Consider the following 16,983-nt stretch of genomic DNA (forward strand, 5'->3'; position numbering starts at 1 on the left):
AACGAAAAACAGCAAGTCGATCTAACCTCAAGTTTTCTCGTGAAAATCTAACAAGGTTGTCATCAAAATTCATCTTCTCATTCTCTGTAACAGGTAATATTTCAAGTGACATGTGTAACTAAACTTCCATTATTTGTACAAACCACGTCATCTAGAACCTGAATCCCCACACAAAATCTTAGGAAGGAATGGCCGTGTATCAATATGATTGGCTAGCTAATAAAAATTAACAACAGCACAAATGATTTATTATCACAGCACCAAAAGTGAACTCTCAGGAATGTATAAATTGTTCTCTCCCTCTAGCCATTATATTTCCACTTAAATCATGCAAATCTAAGACGTTGTGGGCTCCAATGTGTTCCAATGTCCAATCACAACCAAAGATATTTGACGTCAGCTTTTGAGGAGACGTTCCATTGCAGTGTTCACATAATCCACTGGAATAACTTCTATGTCAGGTTTCACGTTGTGCTTGGCAGCAAAATCCACCATGTCTTGCGTTTCCTTCAGCCCTCCCACAGAACTCCCAGCCACCATCTTTCTCCCTGCCAATATATATGTATTTATTGTTGAAACATTAGTAAGCTTCACACATTTATTCTTATCTCAAAACATGATAAGATATGGTAATTATTTTCTTACCCACAAGTAAAGGGATCACCGGCAGCTCCCTGAGGCTTTTCAGGTGCAACCCAGCAATACAAGTTTTCCCATTAGACTTCAACAGACCAATCAAAGGCCCAAGAGGATGCTGTGCAGAAACTGTGTCAATGATCCCATCCAAAGTTCCCATCGCAGCCTACACAGACATATGCAAGTGACCATAGAATTATTTTACAAGGTCTGATTTTTTCTCCTGACTATTCAGATATGCACAGATATATACAACTACCATCATATACGCCAAGCGCATTTGTAAGAGGTACCGTACCTGCATCTGATCTGGCTCGCGGCTGACAATAAAGGAGTCAGCTCCGAGATGTTCAATGGCTTCCTTCTTTTTGTTAGGAGATGTACTGATGACAGTGACCTTAGCCCCAAAAGCTTTGGCGAACTTGACAGCCATATGGCCAAGGCCGCCAAGACCAACCACACCCACATGAAGGCCTCGCTTGTCTAGACCAAAGTACCTCAAAGGGCTATAAACTGTGATCCCAGCACAAAGCAGAGGAGCCGCAACATCAAGAGGCAAAGCATCTGGAATACGAACCACAAAGTGTTCGTCTGCAACCATAGAGTCCGAGTAGCCTCCATTGTCATAGTCCCATCCACATACTTTGAACCAGAAGTAAATATTTGCTCTGAGCATTGATTCTCGAGGTCGTCAGAACAGCTTTGGCAGGAGCGGCAGGATCCAACCATGTATCCAACACCAACCTTGTCTCCAACTTTGACTTTTTCGACCTTGCTTCCCACCTCTGTCACCACACCAGCAATCTCGTGCCTGAATTAGCCAATATTTGCAGTAGTTAGAATGAATAATCAACCTTGACATTCATAGACTACCAGTTATAAATTTTATATCAGAGAGAGTGGATACAACACACACCACACACATACCCAGGTACAAGGGGATAGGCGGAGATGCCCCAATCGTTCTTGAGCATGTGGAGCGGTATGGCATATTCCACAATACATCACCTTGAATCTCACACTCTTTCTCTCCGGTTTCTCTGCAAAATGAAACGGTTGAATTTAGCGACAAACATAACGGAACAGAGACCAAAAGCGATCAGCATTATAACGAAACACGGATGGATGTGTATATCTAAGACACCTTCGAGAGAAGTTGAAAGGGGAGAGAAGGCCAGATGCGTCTCTAGCTGCCAATCCGAAGGCCTTCCTTGGATGCTCAAACTCAGGTCGTACTGCCATATTCGAATCTGTGATATCTCTGTATCAGTCGCGCTCGTAAAGACAAGAAGGTGTAGTAGAAAAGAAGTGGACGGGGGATGAGGCGCGAGGAATAAGAAGCGAGAGTTTGGAGAGTACAAGAAAGCAGACATGAATGAGGCATGACAAAGCGAAGGAGGCTCTATTTATGAGTCACGAGGGGAGGGCTGCCTTAACGTGTTGGATGACGCACACGAGTCCCAACGCACGGTGTCGATCTCGTGCTTTTTTCTGAGAGGAATTCTAGAAACAAACGCAAACGGCACGTGGAACCATAGGCGAAGAGATCTCTCGTTGATGAACTTTGACCCTAATGCTGTCTCCTTCACATAATCATGTGAAGCGTGGACCACTTTGCCGCCAGACACCGGCCGTGTAATGTGCAAATTTGAAATTCTTTAAAAAAAAAAAAACTGAAAATTACTAATACTCATACTAATAAAAAAATATCAATAACAATTTATTCTTATTTAGAAATTCAGTATTATTAAGTGTTAACACCTGATTTAAAATTTATTAATTTTCAACTTTTTTTTGACATTTTTCCAATTCTTAATCAGTAATTTTTGAATAATTTTTTTAATAAAAAATTAACCGTTAAAAGATAATTTTTATTTTAAATTTTGCACATGTTAAAATATTAAATGATAAAAATATTAAGAAAATATATATTAAATCTAACCGTCTAACTTCCAATCTGGACGGTTCGAAATTAGATTGTAGAAATATAATACTCTTCTAGTAAACAAACAAATAAATAAAATCCACATGATAATACCTTTAGATGAACAATAATTTCTTTGTTGATAAAATTAAATGTTATCTTCATTTCAAATTTTTTAATATAAAACCATTTAGGCAATCCAATTTTCTTTTGAAAAATCCTCTTATTGAAACAAAGTGATCCAAATTTTATGTAGTACTCCTTCTATTTTTAACATAAGACATGATTAACTAATTTGACTAGATTAAAAATATTAGTTGAATTAATTAATATGATATATTTTTTTCTAAAATACCCTAAGTATTTTTTTTAATTATCTTCTTCCCTCTCTTACTTGATTATTGTTGAGAAAACATCAATAAAGTTAATTTAAAAAAATTGATAATTATATGAAATAGTTATTACATTTAAGACCAATATTAACTTTTTAATTAGATGCTATATTAATGATAGGAGAAGTTTGTTTAGGTTTTTTCCTCTTCTCATAAAGAGAAAACATAATTAATGACTACGCAACATAATTAATGACTATGTGCAATACTCGATGCTCTTTTGATTTTTAGTATAAAGCCTATAATTAACTAATTTAAATAGATTAAGAATGTTAATTAAATTAGTTAATATAATATGTTTTTTTCTAAAATACCCTAAGCATCTTTCTTAATTTCTTTCCTTCATCTCCTACTTGATTATTATTGAAGTAATATCAATAAATTTAATTAAAAAATTAATAAACCTATAAAATAGGTTTTATATATAAGACTAACATTAACTCTTTAATTAACTCTTATTTTAAGAACAGAATAAAATTTGATAGGATACTACCATCCTTGTGCAACTGACAGATCAGCTCCAATTGTTTTCACTTTAATTTCTTAAACAACGTTTGGATGTCAAAATCTTTGGGAAAAATGACATTTAAAGACCTTTCAAAATTAAGTAATTTTTTTTACCAAGAAAATTAAGTAATTTGTCAATCCCAAGTTATTATAATGACAGTTTGAGTGAAGTATCAAGCTAAAACTCAACCTCGATACAATGACAGGTCATGATTGAAAGATTAGTACTCCTCCACTTTAAAATATAGGATAAAATTTATTCATTTATATTCATTAAAAAATTAGTTGAAATCAGTTTAAAACAAGAAATATGCAAGACATATATATTTTTTTCCAAATATATTTTTATTAATAAAAAATAAAAGATGCAATAAATGAATAAAAGAGAAAAGTGAATATATGAGGGGCAAAATTTAAAAGAAATTCATTAAATGCTTAAACAAAAATAAATATTATTTTATAAATAAAAAAAACCAAACCCTTCCAACAAAACTTATCTTATACTACCTCCGATCTTAATTATAAGAGCCAGCTGATTAATTAGAGAAGATTAAGAAAGTAAGTCGAGTTAGTTATTTGTTCTAAAGAAGTGTTGTCTTTCCTAAAATATCATTACTAATCAAGTGTATTGACTAGAACTATCATTGTTAGAAAGGCTACTTTGAGAAAAAATGTATAAATATGGGAGATAAAATGGATTGAGGTCTTATATTTAGGACCAAAATAAAAATCAAATAAGGTCTTATATTAAAGACCGGAGGTAGTATTTTGAACTGTAGAAAATACTAAAAATGAATCACTCATGAGAGGTTTAATTCTATCCAAAGATCATCCTGATTCCTTTCTAAAAATTCAAAATTTTAAGATTTTTACATAAAATTAATATGTTAGAGGATCTTTAAATGTTATTCTCCAAAATCTTTACAAGTAAAAAAGTTTTATTGAATCCTCACCATCTAATGCCCCTTCTTCCTTGTTAAGATGGAAAAATCCTGTAGTACGGATCAATTGAGTACAATTTTTTACTTCGTGAGCCAGACCTGCCAACATGCATTGCACTAGAAAGATGGCGGGACCAACAAGCAATGCCATTAAGTCAAAATGCAGCGGGTGAGATTATTACATTTCATTAGGAGTGTTATTGGAAAGATAAAGTAATTTTTTTTTTCGTTGGCCAGAGAAAGATAAAGTAATTCCAAGAACATTAATTAACTTCCAATAATTATCTCAATCACTTGCCATGCATTAAATTTTAACTTCTGTTTGCTGGCATGGCATCAATAAGAATCTGATGAAAAAATAATGCAGACTCAAGGGATTCACTTGCTACCAGCTTATTAGTTTAGGTACTTGGTTATAAAAATTCTAAAAGTATGAGGACTGAGTTAAAAATTGGGATAAATTGTTAAGACTAAGAGATTATTATTTCCTTAATTTCACTCATATCTATCTCGTTATAAAGCTAGAGTTTCTCATTTTCCTTGGATACAAAATCTACTTTAGCTGACACTAAAATTTAACCCCAACCATTACACTCGCCAAAACAGTCAACTGATGCTTAGCTCTTACACACTTCAGTCAAGAAGGACTGTAAACTACCAAATTTATGAAGCTCAACCAACAATAAGACGCAAATGATATATATATGTGTATATATATATAAAATATAGGGATTAATCAACCTTCAGCAGAATCTTGCATCATCTTGTGAAATTTGGAATTATGCAGAACTAGAGGCTTGGCTTCAATGTGTTGCCAATATCGATAACAAAACGATATTTGACATCTGCTTTGAGAAGACGCTCCATTGCAGTGTTCACATAATCCATAGGAATAACCTCAATGTCAGGTTTCACACTGTGTTCAGCAGCAAAATCGATCATTTCTTGCGTCTCCTTAATCCCTCCAATGGCACTTCCAGCTATTGTCTTTCTCCCTGCCAAAATATTCTAAAACTTCGTAAGCTTAAAAATTCTATTCCAATCTTTAAGCCGTCATATTAAGTTACTTCAAGTTGCGTGAGGCACTTTAATTACTCAAAACATTAATCTTGGGTTATATGTTAATTACCCGTCATTAAAGGGAAGACTGGCAACTCCAGAGGCTTCTCTGGTGCACCCAGCATTATAAGTTTCCCATGACGCTTCAACAAACCAATCAAAGGCAACAGAGGATGGGTGGCAGAAACTGTATCAATGATTCCATCAAAAGTGCCTAATACAGCCTAAGCACACACGAAAATAATAACTGTGAGTGATTAAAAAAGAATCATCTGATATTCATAGAACCATGCAATGAACAAGTTTCTAAGGGTGACACCTTTATTTCAGCTGGCTCAGTGCTGACCACAAAGGAGTCAGCTCCAAGATGTTCAATGGCCTCCTTCTTTTTGTTAGGAGATGTACTGACTACTGTAACCTTAGCCCCAAAAGCTTTAGCAAATTTGACAGCTAAATGACCAAGTCCACCAAGACCAACCACACCCACATGAAGGCCTGGCTTGTCCAGACCAAAGTACCTCAAAGGGCTATACACTGTGATCCCAGCACAAAGCAGAGGAGCCGCAGCATCAAGAGGTAAAGCATCTGGGATTCGAATCATGAAGTGTTCTTCTGCAACCATCAAGTCAGAATAGCCTCCATAGGTGATAGATCCATCCACGTACTTGGAACCGTACGTGAGAATCATTTTTGGGCAATAGTTCTCAAGATTCTCGGAGCAGCTTTGACAGGATCTGCAGGACCCAACCATGCATCCTACGCCAACCTTGTCTCCAACTTTGAATTTCTGTACCTTGCTTCCCACTTCTGTTACTATACCAACAATCTCGTGCCTGTACTTGGTACACCGATTAGAATCGGATGAATTTCACTGACGATGTTTCTAACAGATATATTCACAATTACTTCACTGACACTTCAAAATCTAGTTTTAAAACTTGTTCCTGATACATGAAAAGGACAGGGATCTACCAGACCTGTCCTGCTGGAGTATTTTATTCCATATTGAAAAAGAATTTCAAATGAAGTTGGCGGATGCGTGGAATCTTAATTAAATTAAACACGGAAAGTTCAGCAGATGTGTAACGTAATCTATTGAGAAAAAAAAGAAAAAAAAGGAGAACGAATTGAAATTTGTTTTTTATAGACAGTCCTTGGATTGTTGCTGTCGGCGAAATCTGGATGAGTTTTTTAATCACCGGTGACGTTTAGAGGAAATGATTAACAGGATCGTATAAAAGAAAGCCGGGACAGAGCATACCCAGGAACAAGCGGATAGATCGAAATGCCCCATTCATTCTTGGACATGTGGAGGTCCGAATGGCATATTCCACAGTATAACACTTTGAATGCGACATCTCTCTCCCCGGTCTCTCTGCAAAACAAAGGTTCATATTAACAAAGCTCACCTAAAGTAATCAGCAAGTAACCAATAGTGCCATCATAACCATTAGAATGATGTCATTAACTTCCAAAATATTCGGTGAAGCAACTAAGGATCTGAAGTCTAGACCATAATTTCTTGGTCCAAAAAAAAAAAAAGGAATTAAATCAAACACCTGGTAGAGTTCTCATGATTTTCCCATAACAACCAGAGAGTGACGAGTCCTATAAATCATCCACATGTGATCCACCAACACTCAAAAGAGCAAGAAAAGTGCAGAGCATAAATAAAAAGGGGGGGGGGAGGAGAACCTTCTAGAGAAGTTGAAAGGGGAAAGAACACCGGAGGGATCTCTGGCGGCCCATCCACAAGCCTCGCGGGGATGCTCAACCTCCGGTTTCACCGCCATTGGAAGCGTACGTACTCTTGAAGCTGGAATCAGAGAAAAGCTGAGAGAGAGAGAGAGAGAGAGAGAGAGAGAGAGAACAGAGAGGGAAGGTGTACTATGAATTTATGAGGGTGGGAGTGGGAGTGGGAGTGGGAGTGGGAAGAGGGAAGTGATGGGCGTCACAGTTCACAGATCACAGCCAGTGGGACACCGAGACGCAGGGAGTGGGTGGAGACAATGAAGAGAAACAGATGGCGCAATAAATCACCTCATTAGACAGTTCAACCAAATAACTGTTGCCATCGCTTGTGTGGTTTTTTAACGTTTTCTTGCTCAACATTCGGCAGCACATAATCCATATACAGATACGAGATGGGATACATCAAATCGTCAAATATATAATGCTCCTCCTGTTGTTATTATTATAAGCACTTAATAATAATAGTAATAATTTTATATAAATTTATTATGAAATATTAAAGTTTTTTTTGATATACCTTTAAAGAGGGGTGCAACGCGAAGACTTCTCACATCCCATTACTTCTTTCAACCAAGTGCATCAATGCTGATATGATCGCACCCAATATTAAAGTTATTTTCAATGAAGTTAGAAAGATTTAGTTAAATAATTATAGAGGGATGAAAAAATCGGCGTTAACCACGCAAACTTATTTGTTACATTTAATAAATGTCATAAAAACTTTTTTATACTAAGTAAATGCTATTTTGAAATTTTTAAAATGCACTAGTAAATATTTTGTTTTCTATTTTACTCCTTATTATATGCTTTCATTAATGATCAATTAATATTTATTTAAAGACTGTAAGGAACAATTAAAGAAAGTATCAGGTTAATGTCACAATAAGGCTTTGCAATGCACCTTCAAAACTCCTATTATATTCCTTTGACTTCTTTTGCCAGATAACTTTGCTTTTTTGGTTCTATACACCCATTATATAAATATTATCCCTAGATAGATTTTAGTGGCTGAATGGTCCAATGTTCACAACTTTCAACACGACAATTATGAATATCACCGTCTCTATTAGATTGTTTTTATTTACTACCTTTACTGCTTAATATAAGATATTGTTTGATTTTTATTTTAATTCTAAATATAAAATTTTAATCTATTTTGTTTCTTATATTTATATATTTTTTAAGGTGGTGCTTCTAATAGTAGTGGTTTTAGTCAATATACTTAATTAATAAGAATATTTTAAGAAAAACAACACATATTTATTACAAATAACTAACTTATTTTTTTTTAATCTATTCAAATTAATCAACTAGTTTTTATATAAAGATAAGAAATAATATAACCCAACGTAGATCTTTTTTCCCATGTATCAGGCAGATTTTAGGGGCAGAATGGCCCAAATGCCTTATTTCCTGTTGCTCTACCTTGTAAGTAAATGTTAAATATGGATGATGCATTAGTCAATAATTAGAATGTTACGTGAATTTGTAAGTAATTGAAAATGACATCTCCATTTCTCACCACCTATTACTTCCTATATAATCAAACGTAAGATAAATGCTACTCCTATTCTTAATTTAAGATACAATTTCTGGGGAGTATCCCCTCCGGTCCTATTTATAAACTTTAAATCTGAGAAGATATGTAATCTATTTTATAAGTTTCAATTTCGATTTGTCATAATATTTAATGTATTTTTTTTAATATTGACCTTAATTATTTCTCTCTTATCACATTTCTCAAAACGTTTTCTTTCATCTTTTTTTTTTATAATTTATTACAAGGGTATATTTGAAAATAAAAATTTATTTCTAACCTATTTATTGTTTTTAACTAATTGTTCATTATTCATAAATTAGTTACGTTATTTAAAGTTTATAATAAACACCAGAGACAGTGTGATTCTATTTATAATATACACTCAAAGGATATAAGAAATTTTAACTTTTTTTTTTTAAAATTTTTTTTGCTCCTGTTGATTACATGTTCCGTCGCTGTAGTAATTATCCATAAATCGATATTTCACATTTGCTTTTACAAGTCGCTCCATTCAAATTAAGCCATAGGAGCAACCTTAACTTTATGACAACATTACAATGACTTTCCGACTAATATTTCGGCTATTTACTTAAATCCGATAATACGTGCTGCTTATAAACACAGCCAATGGCTCATATTCATCCAGCTATTATGAAAAATACACACGATCTCATTTTGGGCCTTAATAATTAATAGTCCCAAAAAGCCACTACCTAAAGTTTCTGGTCTTCTGTGGGGACCTCAAGATGCCTCAGATCACGTCAACTAAAGAAGAGCTAAAATCTACCACCAAAAATGAAGAGATAACAATAATGGATCTAATATATATATATATATATATATATATATAAAATTCACATCCTTCCACCTGTGGGAGGTCTTTCTAAACGTAGATAATCATACAAAACACCCTGAAATGAGTCCGAGGCTTCTGACTGCTTCAGATAGATAATATTGTTTCCCTTCTTAAATCGATCACTTGCAACCTCAATACTGATCAAGCTATACAGTCCATGAATCCCATGCCTCGCTATCGCATTGTCTTTTCCCATCCTTGCTGTCTCATAGTGTGGATCAACGTCTCTCCCATCATTGAACCAAACCTACATATAATAATCACAGCAATATTTTCACTTGTGCCTTGATTCAGAACTGTAACACAGACTTAAGAGAAAGATCGATAAAACGAGGTAGTTACACACACACCTGCAACCTGGCTTCATTTGCTGATGCTAAGGCCACTTGAAACGTGTAGTTTCCTGATGATGTTTCTTCGTCAAGTTCAAACTTAATCTGCCATGTTGTCGGTTGGTATGTCTGCTTTCCTGTCCTTCTGCTCACAAAGCAAGTTACGATCATCAGAACCAGTTGACGGGGCTTCTGAACAATAATGGACAGCTAAATTAATTCGACCACGTAGAAGGAGAGTAAAGGAAAATAACCTGGCAACATGAGCAAAAAACCAATTCTTGTCGTGCTTATCCACGCCAACATTATAAACTAGATCTTTCTCTGGATATAAGTCAGTGTAACGTTCCCACAACCCATATTGTCTAAACCTGTGAAAAAGTTAAAAATGAAATTAGTATAAAAGGAGAAGAAAGAGAGCAATATAATATAGCAGCAGTCATTGTCTAATTAAGGCTTTTGTTCGAACTTGTTTCGTGCATCATTCTGGTACAATCTGTTCACGAGCTTAGGGTCAGGGTCTGGTACGTATAACTCTGCGGCTGAGCGATCTGGGACACCAATTTCCCATATGGTAGGACCATTCCTTGGAGGACGATATACAAGTGAACCCAATTTAATAACACCGCCTACAAGAACGAAGAAGTCGTTGATTAGTTCTCATATTTTAAGTTTAAGGATTAAGCTAATTAGATACATCTGGTTTGAGTTCTTGTACCTCGTTTGATGGTGATTGTAGTATTGTATCTGTAATCACCAATAAAGCCAGGAACCCAGGCATACAAATTATAATCCCCTGGTATAACGGATTTGATTTCAAAGTAGCCATTCTCATCAGCTTGAGTCCAGAATTGATAACCCTATATAAAGACATAAGCAAGAGTTTCACTAATTTCTTGCTGCCCAGCCAGTATATATGAAACTTAACTTCAAGCGGCAACAGAAATAAATACCTTGCTCTCTCTCTGCCATGATCCATTTTCTCCAGGCAGAGCTAGACCAACATAAGCAAACTTAGCATTGAAGTTTCCCCATCCCTTCTTGAACCTGGCAAAGCAGGACAACTTAAGCTCGTCTTCTTATATAAATGGGTTTATTACAGAACAAATGTAACAAAGATGCATGAACGTATATATACCAATCTCGGACTTGCAATCGCCCATTTACTGTTCCTCGTTGATTGGGTAGAATGAAATCTGGAGATCGAGGGAAATCATAGGGCCAGCTTCTGACTTCCTCATTGAACTATCAATAGAGTTTGAAGTACAAGAAGAAATCAAGTCTAGTGACATATAAGCTATCCAAGAGTATTACACTGTTTAAATGGGATGTCATAGAGTACCTGTCGAACAGCATCTGACCAGAGTGTGTCTATATTGTTATTTCTGGAAGCAGAGTTGAGATAGACAAATACAGGGCCAAACACCTTCTTGTAAGTCTCCCCTTTTTCAAAATTAATGGACACACTTGTCCCAGCGTAGTGAGTGCTCACAAACATCTGCGCATCCATTCATTTCAGCAATTTTAGAGAGAGAGGGAGAGGGAGGGAGAGTCGCTTTTGACACTTATTTGAAATCACTTGAGCAGGTTTTTAATCATAATTTAGGAAACACGAATATAAATATACTATCTCTGGTCTTAAATATAAAAAGTTAGTTTGATTTTTAATTTAGTTTTGTATATAAGATCTCAATCCATTTTGTCTTTTATATTTATTTATTTCTTCCAAACTAATCTTTGTAATAGTTACACATATTAAATATTTTATCAAATGGTAGCTCGAGCTAATACACATGATTAGCAACGGTATTATAGAAAATATAATATCTATTTATTACAAATAACTAATTTGACAAACTTTCTTAATCTACTCAAATTAGTTAATTAGCTCTTATATTAAAAATCAGGAGTACTATGTGAGTAGAAATGTAGAATTTTATCAGGCTCACGTGAAATGTGCTTCTAATCATTTACGATCCAAACAAATTCTAAATATGTCAATTAAGATGTGCGATTGCGTCGCGTATTTGCCACGAAATTTTTTTTTAAAAAAAGAAGGAAGTTTCAAAGTCGTCATCTTTGAATATAGAACTAAAGTCACTCGAAATTTTTTTTATAGAACTAAAGTATACACAGAATTATAGAGATAAATTCTCAATTCAATAGTATTACAAATAATTCAAGTTTACTTCAAAGTTGCCAGTGATGAATGACGTAATAATATAAATTTGCAATGATTTGCGATATCATTTGTAAGTTGAAAAATTTTTGGGTTCGATTCAGGCTATTTAATCATTTCATTTAATCTTTCACCTCACAATTTAATGAATTTTGAGAATTTTTTTTCTATTTTTATATTTTATAACATATTCCAACAGTGTTTAAATATCAGGGGGGAGTACTACTCCTCTTATTCTCAATGTAAGATTTAATTATTGAGTCAATTTTAATCATAAATATAAGACTTATTTATTTATTAATTTTTTAAATTATCCTTATTGATATTTTTTAACCATAATAACATAGGACATGAAGAAAAGATATTAAGAAAAATAATTTATTTTAAAAATATATATTATATTCTTTTATAATTAAATAATTTATGTAAATTTTTTAATTAAATTAAATTAATTAAATAGGTTTTATATTAAGTATTGGTGGAGTAAATTGAAATATTTGAGCCCCGCTAGAAGAGAATTAGAGAAGGGAAAGTCTTACCGCAAGAGAGGTGGGGCCAACATGAGAAGTGAGATCCTGCTTGGGGGGCCCGCCATTGCGAAACTCATTACTTGGCGCTATGACCCAGAAGCCAGCGTGTGGTTCTGTGTCAAAGCTAATCCATCCATGAACACAGTTTTCTTTGTTCTCCGCCGAGTACTGGTATTTATCATCCACCTAATAAACCCAACAAAGACCAACATTTTACCAACCATATTACAGAAGTTTAAGAAAATAAAGTGTACGATTTTGTTGTATAACACAATAGACACATATACACACCTCTCCTCTGATTCTTGGATTCTTGGCCGTGGTCAAGAGAACAGCTTCAGGATAAGCCAGTTCCTGTCCATTGATTCTATCCTCAGCTGTTGGCATTACTCTTTGCCTCTGCCTTGATATGGCCATATAGTGAAACCTGCACAAAAATTTATATATTTTCGATTAACCCCACAATAAATTTTCTTACTTTCAAACCCAAATATATGCTAATTTTGAATTTGTAACTATTAATTACTTGTCTTGTCGGAGCTTATAAACTAGCCTAATCTGGAAAACCTTTGCCGCTGGAAACCCTTCCGGTCGCTCAAATATTGCGTACGAGTAATATCCCGAGTTGCCTCTTCGCATTATATACCTATAGCGTAACGACAGTAATTAATTAAGTTCATTTCGTACCTGTTTGTTCTCAACAGTTTCAATTAATGGTAAAACAGATTAAAAATGTGTCGGACGTTCACCTCATGTCTATTTTTATAGGGACAGATCCGTCCATGGAATGTGTCCATTGTCTTAAAAATGAGACTTCCACTTGATCTTCGGTCTTCTCTATAACTGAGAACTTGGTCCCCTCGATTCTGTTTCACAGATACAAAACAGTTTTCTCAGATTATTACTTCAGTTTGACAAGTAATCTTAATTCCAAGAATCGTACGTACTTCTGAAAAACTCCATCATCATTTCCCCAAACAACGTCAAGATACCTGGAAATACGAGATCACGACTTGACTTGTTAATTAATCTGATGGGAATTAGCCCTCCGGGGGGGGGGGGGGACGAATGAAGAGTAATGAAACAACGAATTAGGTACATACCCTCTATTGTGATCTTTGTTTTTAGCTTCGAGGACATTGTCAATTCCATTATAAGATATTGCAAGGACGTAGCCTTCTGGTTTGGACAACGTGACTTGGACGATTCCATTATCTATCACAACCTGAAAATAATCGAAACCATTTTGGCCGCATATAATTATGGTCAAAAACGAAATATTTGTTTTTACATTTTGAACCCAATAGTATCTATTCTCACCTGGTTATGATTTTCGTCCAGTTTGACAGCAGGAGAAGATGACGCTGGTGTGAGGTCATTCTTCAGTAAAGCTCTTCTGCAATTGGAGTATGTGCATATATATATATATATACACACACACACACATATATTAGGCCGTCATCTCAAAAGACAGAATTGTCAAACATGCGTCTTCAGTTTTGAAGAAAAAAGTTCAGTAAAAGACAGGATTGATGATCTCTCCTCCTGGTAAAAAAGGGGCATTATTTTTTCTTTATCTTGTTGGAAGGGCGCTTAAGTTTCTTATTCCTCCAATTCAGAAAAGTCGTTTTTGATGACGTATTGCATATGAACGGAGAGATTTTCCCCCGACCCCCATCGAGAAGAGAAGAGATAGAAAATTTGAGGAAAAAAAAGTGAAACAGCTTGTTTAAGACAGAGAAACTTGAGGGATCTCATAAGGCGGCTAAATTTTCCATTCTTCTTGGCATCAGATATTATTGGTTAACTCAGAAAGAATCCATTTTTCTTCAAAGATGATGAAAAACGGACTATTTGGTTGTTAATATATACTACTAGTATGTTAATGGAACAGGAACATGAAGATGAGAAAAAGAACAGTAAAATATAATTGAGAATTAGCTGTGAATTTTCTGTATGTAAAATTGAAATCCTCTCTTACTGCTTTGTTATATAATTAATAATTAATAAATAATTAATACTAATTACTCTCGTTACTGATTGCCAATGGTTTATATAAATCTGACCTGCCACTAACTGAAATTAAGAAGGAATTGTTCGATCACAATCTAATTATTAAACTTTGAATAAATCCATTGAACTGATTTATTTCTAATTAATATAACTCTTCTTCAAATTAAATTTACATTCATATAAAGATTAATTGTGAAGTGTCTCAGAAGTATAGTTTAATATGTAATTACCACAAATGACAACATGAATAGTCATGATAATTTACAACAAAAAATCCAAATCCCATCAATACACAAACATAAGTTTGTAACGAAATTCCTCGTAAGTTATGGAATTGTCTTCCTCGTTGAATTAACCTCTTAGTCACATAAAGATTAGACAAAAGCGAAAGCAAAACATTAATTCCTGGTTTTTGGGGGCGGGCCGGGGGGGGGGGGGAGAGAATGAAACAGAAATACCTAATTGAGGTGGAACCCTCTGAGCAACTACTGAAAAGCATGAAGCAAAGCTGCAAAATCACTCCAAACCACCACATGAACGAGTTACTTCTCTTCATCTTTCACCAAAATATCAAAATCTGCATGCAAAAACAATTTGATATATAAAACGTTGTACGGTTTTAGCTATAAAAGATCAAGAGCCAAGGTTTGGGTACGCATAAGCCATGAGGGAAGAAAGAGTGTTAAGACAATGCAATTAATTATACTCTAAGCTGGAAAACAAAATCAACCAACTAATTAATAAGAACCAAAAAGAAAGTTAAACCATGCGTTCTATTCTCAAACCCCTTGTGCTGGTTTGCTAATAATGAGAAAGAAAATGACGAACATGCAGTTTCTAATTAACAGCTAAACAAAACTCATGGAGATGAAAGAGAAAAAACCTTAAAAGAAAACGAGTTTCTTTTCCTTTTGGCTCTCTTTCCCAGCTTTGTCACTAACTTCTCTATGGAACTTAAATAACAACACGGTTTCAGCCATTTGCGTAAAGCAAAGCGAATACGCTTATATATATAGCTTCAGGTCTTCTAGCTTCTCTTTGATATCACTCTTTTTTTAATTATTATATTTGACCAGTATATTTTTTCTTGATGGATATATCGGCGTAATGTACGGGAAACCTGTTACCCCACAGTTGCTATGTTTTTACTAGGAAAAAATCAACAAATTAATAATGTAATTTATAAGAGACTAGTCTTAGAGAGAAACAAGCAGTCAAGAGCAGGATGTATATATGTGTATTACGCGCATAGGCGAAATGACATGTTTTTTTTTTTAAGGGAAAAGATTAATGAGAAATAATCTCAAAATTTGACTAGAACTAGAATTCGTATTAACGAGAATTTTGACTTTGATTTCCCTTTCCCTTGGTCTTCAATAAAGAAAATATGTGTTTTACAAAATGTAAGTTGTGCCGTTATACCAAAGGTTGACATGATTAATCATAGACTTTTTAATTGACATTAAAACAAACTTGCCCCGAAGAACTTGTAGTCCTATGTAATTTTGTCAAGAAGGTGTCTTGGTGTATACCTAATTCGCAATTCTAGTTCAAAAAAATCTCCTCCAGAATTAATTACACATACCTAACTTAAAATCTACGCAACGGTATACGATGGAATTTCCTTTACCAAACCTAACTACCTATTAATTAGACAAATTAAATACGGAAAAAATCAAAATTTTCAATATTTTATTATTCCTCAGCGTTAAGGGCCAGGATAAATCAGCAACCAACGGAAACTGTTTGTGAACTCAGCTAGTAGAATTATCCCCTATACGAATTGAAGTTAAAAACGGAAATTTCACCTTCAAGAAGATTAACTATTTTTGAAGCTCTCCTTTTTCTACTTGCGTATGTCACTTCTATTAATAATTTTCCTGCTCTTGTTTATCGACGAACTCTGATTCTCTCTGAATTACTTGTGTGATGTTGCTAGAGGTAGAAGAAGACATGGGTGTTTTATAGCTCATCGAAAGTGATGATGTAGATATTTTCCTAGGATAAGAAAAATTTAAAGTAGGAAAGCAAGATCCCAAACAATAAATTTAAAGAGGGAAAGATAAATTGAAAGGGAAATACAAACATATACACATTCAATTCGCAATCCTAGAGATTGTACTTCTATTGAATATGCACATGTAAGAAGGTATATATCTAGAGAGCAGAACAGTAAAATAGCTACAGAAATAAAAATACAATCCAAGTTATTGAATTCAAACCATAATGAGAAAAATCAAAAGTAGAGATTTTAATTCCTTCTAGTGATTTTAATTTGTTCAATCATCGAAAAGAGGAATGAAATATTAATGAAATACTCGC

At 34.3% G+C, this 16,983-nt stretch overlaps 2 protein-coding genes and 1 pseudogene across 2 annotated transcripts; all 3 read right to left on the minus strand.

The window, feature by feature from the left end:
* Positions 1–396: 396 nt before the first annotated feature.
* Positions 397–1,878, minus strand: LOC114758059 (probable mannitol dehydrogenase; annotated as a pseudogene).
* A 3,016-nt stretch (positions 1,879–4,894) lies between these two features.
* On the minus strand, positions 4,895–7,306 carry LOC114758058 (probable mannitol dehydrogenase). Its single transcript, XM_028947066.1, has 5 exons — positions 7,155–7,306; positions 6,721–6,834; positions 5,779–6,292; positions 5,530–5,683; positions 4,895–5,395 (listed from the first exon to the last, which is right to left on the minus strand). Exons 1-5 carry the CDS (start codon positions 7,250–7,252, stop codon positions 5,190–5,192), a joined length of 1,086 nt encoding a protein of 361 aa, XP_028802899.1. The 5' UTR covers positions 7,253–7,306; the 3' UTR covers positions 4,895–5,189.
* A 2,282-nt stretch (positions 7,307–9,588) lies between these two features.
* Positions 9,589–15,620, minus strand: LOC114758065 (rhamnogalacturonate lyase B-like). The gene is made up of 17 exons (XM_028947071.1): positions 15,545–15,620; positions 15,120–15,238; positions 13,969–14,044; positions 13,752–13,873; positions 13,596–13,640; positions 13,398–13,514; positions 13,175–13,294; positions 12,940–13,075; positions 12,658–12,834; positions 11,282–11,437; positions 11,078–11,184; positions 10,893–10,986; positions 10,658–10,799; positions 10,409–10,568; positions 10,194–10,310; positions 9,958–10,084; positions 9,589–9,854 (listed from the first exon to the last, which is right to left on the minus strand). The coding sequence occupies exons 2-17, from the start codon at positions 15,215–15,217 to the stop codon at positions 9,606–9,608; spliced, it is 2,043 nt and encodes a 680-aa protein (XP_028802904.1). The 5' UTR covers positions 15,218–15,238; positions 15,545–15,620; the 3' UTR covers positions 9,589–9,605.
* Positions 15,621–16,983: the final 1,363 nt, after the last annotated feature.

This window comes from Neltuma alba, unplaced genomic scaffold (assembly GCF_004799145.2).
Source record: "Neltuma alba isolate B1F8T4 unplaced genomic scaffold, ASM479914v2 tig00010661_pilon, whole genome shotgun sequence".
Classification (NCBI taxonomy): domain Eukaryota; kingdom Viridiplantae; phylum Streptophyta; class Magnoliopsida; order Fabales; family Fabaceae; genus Neltuma; species Neltuma alba.

What these genes read in the sequence shown, in the direction of transcription:
- LOC114758058 (XM_028947066.1), bottom strand. Translation starts at nt 7,252, where the DNA reads ATGGCGGTGAAACCGGAGGTTGAGCATCCCCGCGAGGCTTGTGGATGG. An exon ending in CTGAGCCAGCTGAAATAAAG is followed by an intron (nt 5,684 to 5,778) that starts GTGTCACCCTTA and finishes GTGTGTGCTTAG; the next exon opens with GCTGTATTAGGCACTTTTGA. An exon ending in AGTCTTCCCTTTAATGACGG is followed by an intron (nt 5,396 to 5,529) that starts GTAATTAACATA and finishes ATATTTTGGCAG; the next exon opens with GGAGAAAGACAATAGCTGGA.
- LOC114758065 (XM_028947071.1), bottom strand. Translation starts at nt 15,217, where the DNA reads ATGAAGAGAAGTAACTCGTTCATGTGGTGGTTTGGAGTGATTTTGCAG. An exon ending in TATAAGCTCCGACAAGACAA is followed by an intron (nt 13,076 to 13,174) that starts GTAATTAATAGT and finishes ATTTTTGTGCAG; the next exon opens with GTTTCACTATATGGCCATAT. An exon ending in ATCCAAGAATCAGAGGAGAG is followed by an intron (nt 12,835 to 12,939) that starts GTGTGTATATGT and finishes TGGGTTTATTAG; the next exon opens with GTGGATGATAAATACCAGTA.